General features: G+C 38.9%; 2 protein-coding genes across 2 annotated transcripts in view; one reads left to right on the top strand and one right to left on the bottom strand.

The window, feature by feature from the left end:
- The window catches only part of LOC110053644 (uncharacterized), a 294,177-nt gene that overhangs the window by 152,919 nt on the left and 121,888 nt on the right, over positions 1–19,370 (top strand). The window lies entirely within an intron of this gene.
- LOC110055032 (tubulin monoglutamylase TTLL4-like) lies at positions 750–17,622 on the bottom strand. The gene is made up of 23 exons (XM_020761410.2): positions 17,064–17,622; positions 15,934–16,945; positions 14,570–14,872; positions 13,964–14,074; positions 13,491–13,564; positions 12,540–12,629; positions 12,138–12,242; positions 11,816–11,898; positions 11,498–11,626; positions 10,373–10,498; positions 10,111–10,209; positions 9,848–9,895; positions 9,403–9,489; positions 8,877–8,990; positions 8,648–8,717; positions 8,333–8,365; positions 7,918–7,989; positions 7,384–7,461; positions 7,061–7,130; positions 6,571–6,641; positions 6,247–6,326; positions 2,734–2,797; positions 750–1,771 (listed from the first exon to the last, which is right to left on the bottom strand). The coding sequence occupies exons 2-23, from the start codon at positions 16,493–16,495 to the stop codon at positions 1,697–1,699; spliced, it is 2,544 nt and encodes an 847-aa protein (XP_020617069.2). The 5' UTR covers positions 16,496–16,945; positions 17,064–17,622; the 3' UTR covers positions 750–1,696.

Below are 19,370 nucleotides of genomic sequence, written 5' to 3'. Positions count from 1 at the left end.
ACAAAATGGCCATTTCAATGGTTATTTTGATGGATTTGTAACTAAAAATGAGTTTTCTCTTGTACTACAGCAATTGTAAATAAAACTTTGTTTGATCGGGATGGTAGGTGATGGTGGTGTTTTATTGATGAGAAAAGTCTTTTAGAAGTTCGAGTTTTGTTGGGATTTTCAAAAGCAGAACTTGAAAGTCGACAAAAACTCCGTCGGTTTAACTCAACTTCGTTCCAGGGTCCTCTCCTGCTCGGCCCCTCTCTCTCGCCACGGGGGCCGAGTAGGAGAGAACCCTGGGAACGAGGTTGGCTTCAACTCGGCTCAAACCCCATTTGTGTGGATAGAGTTGATAAATCGTTTACTTTTGATGAATCAGGAAGATTAGATGAATAACGAACGAAAAACTTAGCCAGGTGACAGCCACATTTCAGATCCAATAGATCAGTCATCGGGTTATGCGACAGAGAGTCCTCACATCAAATTAGAGGATGAATAATTAATAAAAGACACGCGTCATTTGTTTCGTGATGGCCATTTTGAATTTGAAAATAAGCTGTAATCTGATGAGTCTGGTACGGCCGACGGAAATCCGACGACAGTGAAACTCCCGGGGCATTCGATCGTGAACCGATTGTTTCGAGCGGTTTCCGAACATTTCTCGGCTCCAGACGTCGCACGAGATCACCGCGCACTGAAATTCAAAAGGGTCATCACACGACCCGTAAGATAAGAGTTGAACGAAATACAAATACGCCAGGTAATGTCAACCATCTTTTAATTTATGCTTTAAATTACACACTTCTCAATTTAAAACCCTTTTTATTCCCTGTTTTATATTAAAAAGCATTTTTTCCCGGAAATTGCATATCGATTTGGTAAATAAATACGTTCTGACAATAGAAATATAGTATAAAGTTTTATATATTATGCAAATTCGACTTTTGTTTTGTCGAAACATCTTATACGCAAGTCCACGGACACTTGAATTCTATGTATGTTTGCTTGTTAGAAAGCCTTACAGACATTTTTGAAAGCAGAAGAAAAAGAAAACATTGGGTATATATCATGCAAATTCGACTTTTGTTTTTGTCGAAACTTCTTATAGGCAAGTGCTTTGACACTTGAATGTTATGTACATTTGTTTTAAAAAGAAAAGAAAGACTGCTGTTGGCATTGATTGAAAACAGAAGAAAAATAAAACAAAAATATAAAATATGTGAAGTGGACCGTTTGGACGAAATCTGCCAAGTGAAGAACGCACACATACTGTTTGGATTTAGATAACACAAGAACGGCAGGAATCCTATAAGCTATACAATCTTTCTATTTACAATCAAACCACTCGTGGGAGGTAGTGTTATAAAACTACTCTTAAGTTTTCGCCAGTATTCTTATTTGTCGAAACTCCCGAAAAATATACAATGTACAAAATGTACTTTGCGAATTCGAATCAGGCCCAACAGAAAAAAAAAAAATTTGACCTGTCTGCTTACGCGTATCTGTCTGCGCTTAAATTCAGTCTATTGAGGTGAATCAAAAGCTCATGTAGGAACCGTTTCTGATGACAAGTCTCGATCGTGCAATGCGCATGTCTGTTATCAATGCACTCTTCTTGTCCACTCCTCACAGGCTGTTGATGAAGATAAGGGAGTGGAGGGATGGTAGTCGTTGTCACAGTATTAAGCGGTCCCATGTCCTGCACTAGTCATATGTTCGATTTCATTCGTGTTCTCAGCATCTGTTTCGTTCTTTCAGAGGACGTCGCCGAATTGGAAGACACCTGAAAAAGCACACCAAAAGTGACAATTGAAATGAAAGCTATGAGTTATAATTTATCGAGTTATACAACACTTGCAAAAATTTCGGACGATTTTGATTCCGAACAAAAAAAGTGCGAAATTTTTAAGCGTCCGAACTTTTTACAGTACAGTATAAGACTTTTTAGTGGCTCCAAAGCTCTTAGTTTTCTTTATGGAGCGAACTCTTGTTGAGACACTGGTTAAGATACATACAAATTTGTGTTATTTATTAGGCGGTATATCTGTAAAACCTTGAGGGTACCGTAAAACTATTATTCCTACAGACGTTGTTTAAGAATAATTCGTGTTTTGTTGCCGTAAATTTACTATAGCTATGTTTCAGCGGTATCCGAAATTTTTGTCCGAAATGAGATAAAGTGTCCGAAAATTGAATATCCGAAATTTGTAATGTAATGAAGCTGATTGACGGCGATTTTCCCATGCGTCGATCGAGTTCTCAAGCGTGGTGTCCGCGGGGCATGAATTAGTTGTAAAAAAACTGTTTGAAGGACACTCTGATTTAATTTCACTTGAACACTGTCATTAACGGTAATAATTGGTGGAAAGAATTATTTCAAAAGTGCGAAAAAAGTCAATGTGCTGTTAGTACTAACAATTAATCGCTTTGATCACTTCGCGTTCTGTGATCGGAGGTAAACTCGGTTTGGACTGGAAGTAAGAGTTAATTACAAATGTGTTGTTAGTAGTTATGTGATTATAACGGTTAGGAGAAACTAAATAGCATAGCTAGTGAGGAATAGAAACAAATGCACTTAACGAAAACAGCCACTGGCGGTTCGAACATCATTCAATGATGTTTTTGTTTTCTTTTGGCAAATTTCAGTCCGACATTTCTGAGATTCGACCCGTGTCACGTGCTCATTACGAACAAGTGCATTTGTTGGCTCTTTACAAAAACTTACAAGAGTGTTAGACATCCTACCTTGTACGTGTGCGATTTGGTTGACTTCCTTTTGATCTTAGGTAGGAGCACTGGTGCCGATGCACTGAAAAAAAAGCGTGGTTACACATAATTAACTGAAGGATCTCAATTTTTTTTTTGTAACGCACGCCCTCTCACTATCCCATCAAGTTTTACTTTCACCCTATCTTTTCAAGATAAAGTCTGCATACGAGCCAAGTGGCTCATCAGGCCGGAGCTTATCTCCAGTTTCAGTAGCATGAAGCGACTAGGAGTATTTCTACTCCCCCCTGGATGGGATGCTAGTCCATCGCAAGGTTACCCCACAGCATTAAGTTTGCCAGTACCCATTTACACACCTAGGTGGAGAGGGGCACTGTGAGAATTCAGTGTCTTGTCCAAGAAGACAACACAAGGCACCCGGCTAGGGCTCGAACCCGGCCCTCTCGATCTGGTCGGGAGGCGAGCGCACTGACCGTGATGCCACCGCCAAGCCTTTCAAGAGAGCGTATTAGTATAAACTACGTGGTTGACCTTTCTTTTCAAGGCGAAGAATTGTTTGTCAGGGGAGATCAGTTATATTTATACCGCAAATATCACATCAATTGAAAATATCTCATTCTGTGTAGTTTCAAGGCCGCGTTTAATTCAGTGAATTGAAACAGATATTGTAGAATTTGACCAATACTCTAAGCTGTGGGAGCTACAGTGTATGTGTAAAGCTTAGCACTTTGATGGCTTGTATCAAAGCCAAGGGAGAGCTTTTCGCGCTTGTACGAGTTTGAACTTACTAAATAACTTTTATAACATGACAAGCGCAGAGAAACCAGTTAAAAGAAGTAGGTAAGCAAGTACAATAACAGAACAAGAAAGAAAAAGAAGAGAGCCCTTACATAGAAATGGTACCATTAGATGCAAAAAAAGAAATATTGGCTAGCATGTATTACCATGATTCAGACTGTGTAGAGTTTTCAAGATGCGCTGCGTTTTTACGCCTCCGAGAAGGAGCTGACTTAGACCTGGGTGTTGCCCGAGGTTTTCTATATAATGAAAAGAAGAGGAAAAAGACATCTAAAGATAGAAGTAACTAAGGCAAGGTTAAGTCAAGAGAAAACAGAATAAACGTTAGAGTTGAGCTGGTGATGCAACGACTGAGGTCGTCGTAGAGAGCTCACGTCGTAGAGAGCTCCGGTCTGAGTTTTAATGGATAACACAACACTGTGTTCTGGCATGCAGACTTAACACCAAAGCAAAGATGAGTTCTACTTTGGGCGAAATAGAAGACAAAACTAGAAAAGAAATTAGGAACGTCACGTCGAGCCTCGCAGCCTGTGAGTGCCACGCTATGTAGTCTCCGTATAATAAAGGACAAGGGGTGTTTTACACTCTCCCTGGACGAAGCGATCACCCATCCCAGTTTACAGAGAAGGTTTCATATGAGTCTCGTAAAAGTAAAAACAAAGTTAAAAGTCTGGCCAATCAAAAAGGACAAAGTACAAAAGCGCGGGAAAACCTGTGTGAGGGAGTCTTGACAGCATTTGGTTTAGTAGCCTGCGAACGCAGATGTATTTCCGGCTGTCGCTTGTCTCCGCCGAAAATAACGTCCGCGAACCCGAGCCAGGAAACGATTTCTGTGATGTAATGACCTTTGTTTCTACTTGGCCAATCAGATTCCATGATAGAATGAAACTCGAGTGTTCCTCGCGGCGAATACCTCGCGCAGTAGTTCTGGGGCTACTTGAGCTAAACTGTGATTGGCTTAAAATTCCCACGTCACAGAAATCGTTTCCTGGCTCGGGTTCGCAGACGTTGTTTTCGCCGGAGACAAGCGACAGCCGGAAATAAGTCTGCGTTCGCAGGCTATTGGTTTAACGGCTTCTGATTGGTTGAGAAGTGCTGCGAGTTTTCTCAACAAAGGAAACAGGAATTTCTATAGACACTCAAGTGAAAGCCACTCTTTCTCTGCGAAGTTGTGAAGTTGCCGCAGCAGTTGAACGGTACCAATTTGGATGGCCTAAGAATACAACTCGATGATTCCGGCCTGGCCTGAGTTCTTTAGTTCGGGATCTCAAGTTTGAAATTCAATGGAGGATTATGAAAGAAAGCTGTTGCGCAACATGAATGGGCAGTGAAAGAAACGAGGTGTGACCATTATTCTATGTATAGCGTCACAGAAGCCGTGAAACTCAAAATGCATGTGTACCTCTTGCACTTTGGTTTAGAAAAAGCGGATTTGCTTCTTGGCGAAGTTTTCAAGGCAGTAGCTCTAGCTGAAGTGTCCCTGGAAAGCAGATAGAGAAGAAAGAACAGATAGGAACAATAAATATTGCAAAAGAGAGTAGAAACGGACTGACTGACATCGCTTTTGGAGAATCCAATGAAGAAATTATGACAGGGAAAATACTCGCGTGAATTGAACAAACAAGCGCATCTACTGAGACGAAAGCCATTTCCTGACGTTCTCTCACGTTTGATCTCAAAACTTGAAATACGCGAACAAGTCTGACTGTCTTGTGGTTTTGTCTGACTGAAACTAGAAGCTACTTCAACAGGGAACTGCAGAACATCATGACGGAGAGTGTACCACAGGAAAAAGATCACAAACAAGTGGTGACAAGATAAAATACCTCTTTAAAGTATTACAAGGAGAATTAAGGCTCAGCTGAGAAAGAGGAGCAGAAGATACTCTCCAAGATAAAAGAACAGAGTGAAGAATAAAATAAAGTGACATGACTGGTGTGAAAAAGCGAAGTTGACACAATTAATTGTTTCGCTTTTTCGCATTGGCGGTCTAGTTGTTAGGACAGATGTGTAACATTAATACATTGCATCACAAGATGAAAAGAATCTGTGAAAAATAAATTTATCAAGAAGTGAAGTTTAACGGGGCTCAAAATGAACTGTATACATGTTAACATTTAAATCACGAGCCAACATCAGAAGAAATAAAAAGTTATTTGCTTCAGGAAAAAGAACCAGCTAGATGTAATGAGAGAATCTCATACTGACAAAAGAAACTCAAAGAAAAAGAGGGCCAAGTACAACTGTATTGCAGCAATGAGAAGGAACAGTCATGTATAAAGAAGGTATTAGTTACTGTCACCACGGCAAGTGGCAAAGTGCAGACAAGAACTTGATTACTAGAAAGATATGATACTAGACAAGATTCTGGACAACTTCGACGCTGTAAGTGATCATGAAAGAGAATGCAGTTAGTGCGAAGAGGTACCTAAAGGAAGCTGAGGAACAGCTAGAGTTGTTGCCTTGATTTGACCTCGTGACTGGTGCTGAGAGCAGCCTGAGAGAAAAAAGAAAAACTCAAGAAAGATCAGAACATGACATGAAGAAACAATAGTGTGTCAAAATGGATCCTGAATCTGAATCTAAATCAGTTGGTCAACACTACAAAAAAACAGACACTAAAATGGGTTAGTTCGCTGTATTTGCAGCCAGTTCTGTAGTTAGGTATTTTCTTTTTAAGAGGCACGGTTACAGGTTATTTATTTTCATCGGTTTGATTCTTGTGATACTAACCTTGATTTGACAAGTCCATGGCCCAAACCCAGAACTGGAGCTGATGAGGATCTGTATGTCATACCCTGAGGACATGTCCACTACGAAAAAAAACCCAGTGTAAATTGATGTCAAGCAGTCAATGAAACCATCAATCAATCAATGAATGAATGAATCAATCAATCAATCAGTCTGTCTGTCTGTCAGTCAGTCAGTCAGTCAGTCAATCACAGTCACTGTCCGTTATCAAAATATTGGATTTACTCACGCTGTGCATCATCAGATAACTGTTTGCTACCTATAAACTGCGAAATGTGAGAAAACTTTCATAATTTATTTTCTCACCTGATGGGCAGGATCTGATGTTGGCCCAAGGTGAAGTTTCCTCTCAGCATATCCCTGAAGAACAGCTACACCTGCATTCAGAAAGAAGGCAAAAAGTGAACCAGAACTCCTACATTGAATATCTGACTCCATGCTGTGTTACCATAATGGACATATGCATTTAAAAGTTTTACTTACCACCTTGGCTTTCGTTTGTTTGTTTTGGTTTTTGCCTCTTAAATTCTGGTTTAACCTAGGCCTGGCAAAGGGTGTTCTATCCTCTGTCCCTGAGACTAACTAACTGTGCATAGCAAGATTTTGCTGTTGCTTAGAGCAGTTTCCAATCGAGTGTTGAAAGTAATCAGGCAATTACTTGGTTTTGGTTTAGGTTTTTCTATGGTTTGAAATTGGCTGAGCAGTCTAATTGGTAAGTAATTGGTTTAGTTTTGGTTTTATGACACTCAGTTGAAAACAGCACTATTTGTACCTGCATTAGATGGTTGTAAGTTACCTAATGCTGTACTACGTCCCTCTCTCATGTATTTTCTCGTCCATTCATCCAGCAAGATATTGTAGTATCTCTGGAACAAAACATCAAGTAGAAAATGAGTAAAAAACAACCTAACAGGAATGAAATTATTGCCAGTAAACTACGCAGTCATAAGTATAAAAAAAATTAATGAAATAAAATCCAAAGCTAAGGTACATTCTGTTCTGTTTAACTGGTCCTCATTTCGGAAATTACAAGTTCCTTTTCAATTACTTTGCACATATAAAAGACCCTTTCAACTGGTAAATTCAAGAGCTTCTCAGTAGATTAGTGACAACACTTACCTGCGACTCAAAAAATCTTAAATACTTGTTAGATGAGAGTGATGGAAAAACTCTTTGGAAACATCCTCTTCTACTGTTCTGTTGAAGAAAATTAGAAACGTATTTAAGAATCAAGCTGCAATAATTATTATATATTAACTTTTTCCTTATCAGTACATCATTAATTCATTTTCCTTCTCTGTCTTAACTTCTCATCATTGGTTCAAGTAGTGTACTGATGGACACCATCATCATTCATTGTCGTCATCATTATCATTATCATTCACCATTAAAATACAATGAGTGTTAATGAGCCGTATTGTGTGGCTTGTGTTTAATTTGGAGTCGATATAACATACGTTCTGATTAGCTAATTCTAGGGCATTATTCTCCCCTAAGGTACACTGGCCGATTACGGGCCTGCAAAAGTAAAGCAAAAAGCCACATAATAAACAATTTATTACCCTCGGATATTCAGTCTGTACAGAAACATCTCAAACCTGGTCAGTATGTACAGTAAGGTCTTGGTTTGATATTTTCCTATGAAGTCCTTACCTCATCTTCTGTCTCCATCAACATCCTTATGTCATCTGGGGTCAAGATGTCCAGAATTGACTGCTTGGTGCGCTGAAATATTGAATAAAAGTGAGAATACTGACACAAAAATAGCTCTGACTAGCATCTTGTTAGGTATGGCCCGGCATTTCAAAGCATTGGAGGCAACTCACAGAAAAGCATAATAACAAAATTTACTTTACATGTAAATCTAAAGCTTTGGTTTTATGCACGTTTCACTCCTGGTGAGCTCAAACATGAGGATCCAGACCACAGATGCTTAAAAAAGGTCATACATGTAGACTAGCCAATGTGGAAGTCACACAGCTAAACTCCTCTAAACAAGAAGACAAAACAGGCATTGCCTAACACTGGTGCAGAGCACAGCATTATGTAATAAATTCAATAACTGTACCTCATCCAAATGACGCTGAACGTAAAATGCATGCTGCAAAAAAAGAAAAAAGAAAAGATGAGTGATATTAATATTTATTACCATAACACATCACAGTCATGACAGAAGTTGGGATTACAATCTTTTGTGACGCTGCGAATTTTGTTCTGTTTGCCAAGAACAGGTAGTTTTCAATTAATAGGTCTCTTCATAAATTTCCATGTATTTGTAAATAATTAATTTGTTATGTATTTTAAAAAACTGTACAGTAACACCGTAGGTAAATTGCACCATTACATTCATTGATTTAAAACAGCTATAGCATAAATTTCAAACCTTAGCTCTTTCGTCTGCAGAAAGACCTGGCACTCCCTTGTCCTGGACAAACTGGTTCATGTTGCTTGTGCTGTGATGAAATTAAATGACTTCATTGTTACCAAGTAGTCCAGAACAAGTTGGAAGTTTACAAAGGGTTAAAGTGACAAACTAGTTAAGAGCTAAAGATACACTATGTTAGAGTTAATGATATTATTTTGAGATTTCTTCATCATGTGGAGTCACTGACCTTGAAGTTGAAGTTGTGACCAAATTTTCTGGAATGCAAAACCCAGCAAGGTTTAACAAGTCCTTGATCATCTGACCCTTGATGTTACGATCCAGTTGAGATGTGGAATGAAGACTGTGGTGAAAATAAACAGAACTTAATCAATCAACTCAAGTGACAGTTATTCTAGATGACACTTTACCATCACCAGAAATAAAGCTTATTTCCCCCTTGCACAAGACTTAGTAGTTTTCATTAGTTTCAGTTTTCAGATCCCCCTAAACAGTGTTTCCTATGTTGTGGAAAACTTGTCTCAAAAACTATCTGAAATCTTATACATTGCTGGACACAAGAATTGCATCTTTATACAAGGAACAAACCTGGACAACTATTAATTTTTGCTTGCTCCTTGGCTTTCTCATTGTTCCAAAAATGTAAATACACATGCTAGCTCCTAAAGTCTTAACTTAGATTTATACACTTTAGTAAGATAACTATAGATCCAAATATTGATTTGCTAACTGAACTATTATTATCTACTATTTACCTTGGTGATATATTCACTTCCAAGAGCCAGGGTTTAAGATTTTCATCCAACATGACATCAAACCCAAACAGCTCATGACAGCAGGATCTATAAAAGAAAACAACCGCACATTATCTGATGAACAAAGTAACAGGGCAGATATAAAATAGCTGAGGGAACATGTAATAACAGCATTATGACCACATATATGCAAGTCTCAAATACACTGTAGCTAGCTTAATACTTGGCAACCAATGTCGTAGTTCTGTTTAACAGTTTGTTGTATGCACACAAACACTACATAATTATACAGTCACATGATTTTCTTGTCAGTTTACTTCTCCACTACAATGACACCTGTCACATCTAGCTTCTAAAAGATTAAAACACCAACACTGGAGGTAATTATCGACATAACATACCATTTTACACGTCACATTATTTTTGATGTGGTGCACAGTCTTACCTTTTTCTCACATTTTGTTTCACCATAGTGTTAACTGAAGAATCAGACCTGAAGTTATCACAAAAAAAAGTCTTAATTGCTGATAAATAATTATTATGGAGTTGATTACATGTATTTTAATTTCAAGAAAATCTAAACTTAAAAGTGTTACGCATCGCATCAATTATAAATTCATGTGCCTGTCCACTTATTGACAATGAAAATTAGCCAATGAGCATGCAAGAATTTCTGCAGTTATCGTAAAAAAAGGACTGTGCACTTACGCTATGATGGCTTTGACAACCAGGTCCTTGATTGTCTCCCAAACATGAGCATGGTTGATGTTAATGCGCTTCATATAACCCCAAAGAGCTTTCAAACTCCTGCATGTATAGGACAAAAAATACAGTTACAACAATAAGAAATATTGACATGAATTATTACATCACATACAAATGTTGCACAAATTGTACAAAAGGTTGCACAAATCATAGCTCAGAGTGAGTACAAGTCCGATTTACGTGACGAAAATAATTTGCCACCCACCATTTGTGACCCTGACAAACAGTTTCATCTGAGTTCGCTTGGTATGCTCCTTCATTCTTCTTGTTGATGCTGTAATTTGTCAGATGCATAAACTTGTTGCTTAAACTCTTCATAGAAGATGAATACCTTGGAGAAAAAGGAAAAGAGTTACAGAGCAATCACTGCGACACTGATTTTAATTTAATAACTTACTATCATGTAAGAAAATATGTCTTGAGTGTAAATTACAATCTAGATGTACATTAAAAAAGGTAAGGTCTGCATTTGAGCCAAGTGGTCCATCAGGACGGAGCTAAATGTTCCGGTTTCTGTAGCATGAGGGAACTCTAGAGGAGTATATCTACTCCCCTACTGGATGGGATGCTAGTTCATTGCAGGGTTAACCACAGCATTAAGTTTGCCGTTTATACCCATTTATCCACCTGCGTGGATACTGAGTGAGGCACTGTGAGAGTAAAGTGTCTTGCGCAAGAACACAACACAAAGTCCCCGGCCAGGGCTCAAACCTGGACTGCTTGATCTGGAGACAAGTGCACCAACAACGAGGCCACCGTACTTCCCTAGGATCTACATGTAAGTTCAAAGTCAAAGTGAGAATTTCCTTGTTTTTTGTAATGTTCAACTTCCTTCATGTGTAAGGTACCATACCATTTCCAAGTGTGGAGTTCTAGGAAATACCTAGTAAGTCCAACTCCCAAGGAAGGTCTTCAGAAATTCCAGGGGGAAGAGCAGAGCATTCCAAAGGGGTATCAAGGGGGAAGTTCATACTGAAGAAAAATGTCTGTTGGAGGGTACCTTAACTTGTGTACATGATCATGACATTACACTGCCATTGGCATGCCTGAAGAATCCTAGTATCTCAAAAGGAACTTTGGTTGCAAACATACAACACTGTAAACATGTATCTCAGACATCCTGTCTACTGAACATGAAACCAGCCTACATGTGGCTGTGGTTAAAAATAAGTTACTCCTTCCTCCAGTTTTCTAAAACACATTTTGAGTGTTAGAGATGATGGAATTCCCCTGCATAATTTACAATTTCAAATTCTTACTGGTGTCATCAGGCATATTATCATATGGCAGGGAAACAAGAGAATTGAGTAGAATGTCGAACATTACTTACTTGCATGTAGCAAATCTAACAAGCCCATCTTCAAAGACATAAATTCTTAGAGGGTCATATGAAGTGAGGTAGACATAGATACGAAGATCAAATTTGCTGCCATTGATGAGAAATGGCTTTGCAAGGTATCTGCAGGAAAACAACAAAACAAGACTCATTAAAATGCAACTACAATGCACCATTTTGTTCACATACTGTAGTGTATGTAGTATGGGGTGTTAATTAAATTTGCAAGCTTAAAAAGAAAGCTTCCCTGCAAAACAAGTACCACTGAGGTCATACTGTACTTCATATTGTTGACAAATTAAGGGACTATACCTTTGAACAATGACTGGTCTCTTCCTTGGAATCTGATTCCACTTATGAATCACACGGATTCCAATACCTCTAGCTGACGCAGGCTGTAATTTAAGAGAATTTCTAATGACAATGACCTACATACACGTACATTATGATGTCAAATTGTTGTTTTTTATACAGAAAAACTGAGCTACACAGAATTATCAATTGATATTCAGATTCCTGTCTGTCCTGTTTTGACCCAAACACCCATCTAAACTGTATACTCTAATCAACAGACACAATGCAAATGATCATCTGATTCACTACAAGAAGAAAAAAATTTAATGGGTTAAATTACCGGCTTGAGGATCCACTTCTGCCGACTGCCCCCATCATCCCAGGTTCTCTTAAGCAGTTTGAAGTCATAAGGAAGAATGTACGTTTGAGGAACAAAACCATAATCCTACAAATTTTAAACAGAGAGACTGATCAACTCATTAAAAAAGATGCTCATCCTCGGGGGTGGGGAACTCAGACATAATTTATTTTGTTTAACAGTGATGGGCAGATGCAAAGCTAATTTCTGGGTTTGAAACCTGGTTCAATTACTGACATACCACAGTCTAAGCTATTCATATTACAAGACTTGGTCAATGCCATGAAAGATTCCTAGGGTTCAACTGTGGACTGTAAAGGTACATGTAATTCACCAAAAATTAAACTGAAGAGCTAGTTTTTTTATTGTATCAGAAGGACTTACCTTCTTCCCATGGTGAACCATCATTCTGGACAGATTTCTCCATAGGCGGTCCTTTCTCCCAATTTGAAATGTACCAGGAAAATGGTTAACCTGTAAAAGAACAGTAAATATTACATTTAGGACATCATGAACATATCTGGAGATTGTGTTCTTCTAGAAAATATGTACCCCTCCCATGGAAGCTTTTTTTAGTATGAATCCCCTCCCCCACCCCTTGGAAATTTCAGTTTAGCTTCATACTTTCCTTTAAACATTTTGGCTTTTGAAACCTCCCTCCCCCTAGGCATTTCCATTAAGCTTCCTTGGGGTGGGTTATGAATATTTTCTGTAACTGCACATTACAATGTCACTGTAAGGTGAGGCGAAGTTAGTCCAGGTAAATGTAAGGTAAGTGTTAAGACCGACCCCAATAACAGTACAAGAACCAGGACTACATGGAACACATGGAATATTTAATTTAGGCATCCTACTTGATATAATACAACACATTCTATAACAGTTATTGGGGCATCCTATTTCATGTAATACATCACATGATATAACAGTAAGGTCTGTATCCTTGTGGACCTTGTCAGGCCAGTGTTTATCAGAGTCTGAGCGTGCTTATCTGGGAGGCAAGGATGCTACTAAAGAGTAACTTACAATACTCATACACCCCACAATGCGCAGTGGTCTATTGCTTGGTAATCATTTAAGAAAAGATGTGATGAAACGAGACGAAATAATTAAGGGTGAGGTGCCTTGACCAACATTGCACACAACACAATGACATTGCTCGGTATCAAACTACATACATGTACAATTATAATGTACTCTACATTATAGCTCATGATCCCGACCAAGGTCATCCATACTTGAGAAAATGTTGCCAGATGATGACTTTGAAGGATACTAAAGATTTTGAAAGGAGTCCAAGATTCCATTCAAAATTGTTTTATTTGATTTTCTCACCTTCTGATACTCCCTTACAGCTTTGAAACAAGTTGCTTTCATGTGCTTTCCCCAGTAGCCCAACCAGTCATTTCCTGTTTCAAAACAGATAAAAGCGCATTTCTTTATTTTACATTTAAATTTAATAAAAACAATTAAAAACAGATTAATAACTTTTAAAAAACTTCCCATTATTTCCAGAAGATATGTTCATGATAGGGTTTACAGGGCAGAGCTTTAGAAGTGCCTGGGTGTCACAGGCAGCTACATGTAACTTCTGCCTTTGGGCAACTGGAAAACTTTTTCATATATTAAGCTAATAAGTGCTGGGCACCCAGGATTTCATGGTTAGGAACCTTTGGGCTCCTCACAGTATTTCTTAGACCACAGCCTTGGTTTAAACTTAATATTCTTTTGAGAGAGCATTCACTATACAGAAAGATAACAATTTACAAAAATAGTAATCATTTCTCCATTTCACAAGAGGAACTTACTCTTGGTTGGTTTGAAGCCGACTCTTGCAATACACTGCTTGATCACATTTGGTGTTATGGAACTCATTTTCCATCTGAGAAGTTTTCGCAGTTCAGGAGAAAGTTGAGCAACTGAAAAATTCACAGAGCGATAAAGCAGTCATAAATATATTGTCCGCAATTTATACCAGAGCTAACACCCCATTTTGTGAAGGCGCAGTGGCTTCATGGTTAGTGCGCTTGACTTCGGATTGAGCGGTCTGGGTTCGAGTCCCAGCTGGGGACATTGTGTTGTGTCCCTGAGCAAGACACTTTACTCCCACAGTGTCCCTCTCCACCCAGGTCTATAAATGGGTACTGGTGAATTTAATGCTGGGGTAACCCTGCAATGGACTGCCATCTCAACCAGGGGGGAGTAGAAATACTCCTAGTCACTTAAGGCTACAGAAACTGGGATAAGCTCCAGCCTGATGGGTCACTTGGCAGGTACATGTACATAGACTTCACCTTTTTTAACACCCCATTATTCGCTATCTAGAGACATGCAAACTTACAGGTAACTGTAAACTGAAGAGTAAATACAGTAATTATAAATAAAATTGTCTTTGAATAAGTTTGACAATCTACCTTTTTCACCCTCCACAAAAAAGTAAACGGTCGACGGTACATGGGCAAATAAACTGGGTACCAAGGGTGGAGCTTTTTCTTGTTTTTCATCACCGGTTGATGCCCAAGCATTGGTCTTTTTTAACGACGCAGAAGAACATGGTTTTGAGGAGCCTACTGTACCAGACCACCTGTTAAGGGAAGTTAATCTTGCACTTGATGCTCTGCTTTTAGCAGTAGAAACACGAGATGAAGCAGCTGTACTGATCACTGACTGAGAGCCATCATCATCAGCAGCATCATCATCATTATCAGAGAAGCCCGCTGTGTTTGTAAAATGGCAAAGCAAAAATAAGATGCAATGTACAAATTGTAGTTGAACTCATAATATTTATTATAATTTGTGGTGTAATTTCCAAGACTGATTTGTTGCTCACTTTCGACACTTACACCTAATTAAAATATAGAAATACATGTACATGTATGTAAGTGCAATAAGAGGAACAACTCTTAAACTCCAACAAAAAAAAAAAAAATAAAAATCTGAGTACATCAGAGTTTTCACTAATGTTTTCAGCGGGAGGGCCACCAGTTTTCACAGGCAGGCGAACCTTTTTGAACTGAGCTTCTTTACAAAAGAAAAAAAAAACTTTCATGAAGATTGTCAAACCAGATGGGCAAAATCGTCCTCAAAGCTGGTCAGCTGGTGCCCGGCCCTTAATGTAACCCCTGGTACGTACGTCTTCATATATTCTTGGTGTCAATGTAGCTGAACCCAATCTCACAACTGACAAAGGCTAATGTACCTCTATAACACAGATGTACTTACAAATAAAAATTTGTTAACATAAAATTGATGTGGTTGCGCATAAATACAAAAAAAAAACAAACAAACAAAAAACTTTGTTACGTACCGGTAGGTTCAGTTATTTAATACTAATTAGAGACTAATACTACCAATCCTATACATTCAGAGCATTCCTGTTAGTTTTCATTTTCTGTAATGCCCTGTTTGTCACAAATAAAGATGGCCATACATATATGTAACAGGAAGAGTTTCAGCTCGTGGATTATTTGGGTTTAGTTCTAATTTATATTGTGAAGCGCATTTGAACATTACTTTATGGAATTTGTGCTATATAAATATATTGTATAATTTATTATTATTATTACCCACAACATGACTGAGATTTTTTTCTAAGAGGGAGGGGGAATACTTAAGGCCCATCAAATTTCCTGAGTCTAAAGCCTACACAGTGTAACAATTTCAGGGTGAAGGGACTGAATTATAGCTTTATTGTCAGCTCCCTATGGTCATTTTCAAACCCAAATCATTTGTCACAGAATAAAAAGTAAGTTAAGTGAAGGGAAAAAACACATTTTACCTTCATCTAGCTCATCACATTCATAGAAATCATCATCAATGTTTCCCTCGTTAAAGTCATTGTTGTCATCATCATCATCAATTTTGTCCATGTCATCTTCTTCTTCTTCTTCTTCCACGTCTTCATCCTCTTCAGCAATATCTGAAATACAGCCATCTCCTGGCATGCGCTCCCATGATGGACACCTTGATTTCTCCTGATACTCTTCGTTTTCCAGTGATTCTCCATCTCCACTTATTCTGCCTTCATCAATGAAACTGTCCTGCTTCTTTACATCATAAAACTTCCTCACTGTTGATTTCTTTGCCCGAGGCTCGGAAGGGGGCACTGGCTTAACACTTTTGCCTTCAGTTCTTGCATTACCCTGAGCCTGGGGCCCAGATGTTCGCTGGTTTTGAGGCGGGTGGGGTAGAAACTTGAACGATTTTTGTGGCGCTATGGAATTAGTTTTCAGAACAGGTGGAGGTGCTTTTGCCCTTGATAGCCTGCATAATTGATCGGTTATTTGAACCCCGTTGAGCCTGGAGGACAAAGATTTCTCTAGCTGTGCCCTTGAATTCATGGTCTCTTCCTCTTAAGTACTTCCCGATCTCAATAGGAAGAACACAACTCCGAAATCATCAGATGCGCTATGTTGCTATGCGATCCATCGGCAACAAATTAACAGAGATGCGTTAAGTAAATAATTCGTTTAGCTGTTGAAAATTTTAGCGTGATTTACGCATCTGAAAGCCTGAGCAATAAAGTTTGATCAAGTTGTTGTCAGATGGTGTATGAAAACAACGTTCCAACCATAAACAAATCTTCTAAATCTCTCTTGACTCAAACGATTGTCCCTCCCAGTGGCTGCCACCTTTCTTCCATTGTTTGACGTGATGTAGAAGTTATGCTTACGGTACTTTGACTGGAGAGGATGATAAATACGTCGTTCTGTTGCTGATGATACCCCGCAAATGAACAAGAAAACGACAATCTTTTACAAAGGAGATAGCCGAGCTGGTACCAGACAGAACTGTAGGTACAAAAAAAAGATAACACTTCAGTTTTTACATGTAAGCTTACATCGGGCGAGAGGTCGATGGACTAAAGCGTTGAACTTCTCGTTAGTTTGTCAGTCGATTTAAGCTTACCTCAAAAATCGATTTTCTCTTATCCTATTTCCCGAAATGTTAACCTTGAATGGAAGGGTTAGTCAACGGAATCCCCACGTTGCAACCCAGCGTTGAAGTCAAGTAAGTTGTAAATCTCAATAATTCAATCCACGACAGGCGAAAAGGCAATTTGACGTGATAATTCTTTCTTCAATTAATCCACTGATTAGCTCATAAAATGAGCATAAAGTCAAGAAAAGTGCCCTTCGGGTGCTGATCGCGAGGAAGTTATTATAAAATCCGTCAAAATGCTCCTTTTTGGGTTGTTAGTTCAGCTGCAATGATTTCTACCGCGAAGACCAAGGTCAGTTTGATCAACGGTTCCCGGCGTCTTCTCCGATATAGCGGTCGTTGATGCAGTTTCACGGTGAAAATAACAACGTTATTCCTTGCAAAGGAGCTTTCACTGTCTTAGTGCCTTTCTTTCTCTTGTAAAAACGAAAGAAAGACGCCTAAAACCCAGCTTTTATAACCCGGCTACATGTAGTAACGATACTCACAACGTATACACCATTCCTGTGCCTTGCCGGGCAAACTCTGTCCAATACCGTGGCAACGAAGCGGCCAATGACAACCGTTGTCTTCGAACTCGCCGCACAAAAGGCGTGATGTCCATTGTTCTCGCACTGACTACTTCTGATCCATTGTTAGCATTGACTTGTGTTGTAGTAGCATTCAAAGAGCAGATTAACAAACACCATTTAACTCTTTAGTCTTTTTAAACACAAACCAATAAAACAAAATTTGTGCGAAAACGATCTTTGAGTGTTCTGTTACTTCAACAGGAGCTGCCTCGAACAAAAACTCATGAACAACTAATTCAGATTGATGATATTTTATATTAATGAGTATTCAAAAGATAATAAAAATAACGTATAAATTGTAAAACAATTTTTTTTTTCTCAGCGCTACCTGTTGTGTTACACGATGAAAACAGTTCAGGACAACTAGCCATTTCAGAATTAGGCAGGGGACTGGGGCGAGTTCAAAATTCAAAGAAGCGGGCAAGATGAATCAAATCCTGCGCTGTGATTGACTACCCGATATCTTGCCCGCTCGGGATTACCCGCCGTGTCCGGCAAGAAAAATTTCCCCGAAAGCCATATAATAAATCCTTTATTGACCAAGCTTGTTCGGTCAAGATGGCTGGATATTGGCCTCGTCCTTTTTTTGCGAGTTTATGGACCTCGACTCCTTCTCAGTCCATAAACACGCAAAAAAAGAACTTGGCCAATATCCAGCCATCTTGACCTCACACTTGGTCAATAACCCATACATTTTGCCCGCTCGTGACTACCCGCCGTGTCCCGCAAGAAAAATTTCCCCAAAAGCCATATAATTAATGCTTTATTGACCAAGCTTGTTCGGTCAAGATGGCTGGATATTGGCTTCGTTCCTTTTTTTTGCGTGTTTATAGACCTCGACTTCGTCTCGGTCCATAAACACGCAAAAAAAGAACTTGGCCAATATCCAGCCATCTTGACCTCACACTTGGTCAATAACTCATATACATCATCAACAGAAAATATTTTCTCTCGACATCACTTTATCACTTGCAAAAAGTTTCGGCAAGAGAAAGTGATTTCGGACGATTTTATTTTCGGACCAAAAAGGTTCCGAGAATAAAACAGTCTTAAATTTTTTGAAAGTAATCTAATCGATAAACTGACACCACCACATGAAACATAACATTGAGATTAGTCATTTACATTTGGCCAAGTTTGTAAGGCTGAACAGAGACCAAGTTTGTTGACCTTGAAACATGGTTCAAACCACAGAAGCATCACTAATTTTAATTTAAGAAGCGTCCCCATAAACCATGTAAACTCTTGTTTGTTTTTTTTTATTTAATTCTGTGATACTCTTAAACTGTAGAGAAACACACTCATTTTGCTCTCAGCTTCTTCCAAATACCGTAAATCCTCGAATTAGCGCCCGTGGCGCTTATTCCAAATTTAGGAGAAGACTTGGGGCGCTTATTCGAAGGAGGCGCTTAATCGGGGGGAGCGCTTATTTAATTTTTCCCAAATCGTGGTCAGATATGATCGGCTTTTTTGTAATATATGTATGTGACAGTCTCTCAGAAGTCTCAGAAGGATCCTGTCTCTCTTGAAGAACTATGTGAGATCTGTTGCGACGGTCAATGTGCAGTGTTTGAATACCTGTCGATAATCACTTACTTGTGATTGAACACGACCAAAACTGTAAATCCCTTGTTGTCTCAGTAATCTTCCATAAAACAGGGGGAGGGGAGGGGGCGCTTTTTGGAGGGGAGGCGTTAATTCG

Source organism: Orbicella faveolata, unplaced genomic scaffold (genome assembly GCF_042242905.1).
Source record: "Orbicella faveolata isolate gen_17 unplaced genomic scaffold, um_ofav_v1 contig_13, whole genome shotgun sequence".
NCBI lineage: Eukaryota > Metazoa > Cnidaria > Anthozoa > Scleractinia > Merulinidae > Orbicella > Orbicella faveolata.
Note: the sequence above shows the minus strand (reverse complement) of the source record. Positions and strands in the feature narration are given on the sequence as shown.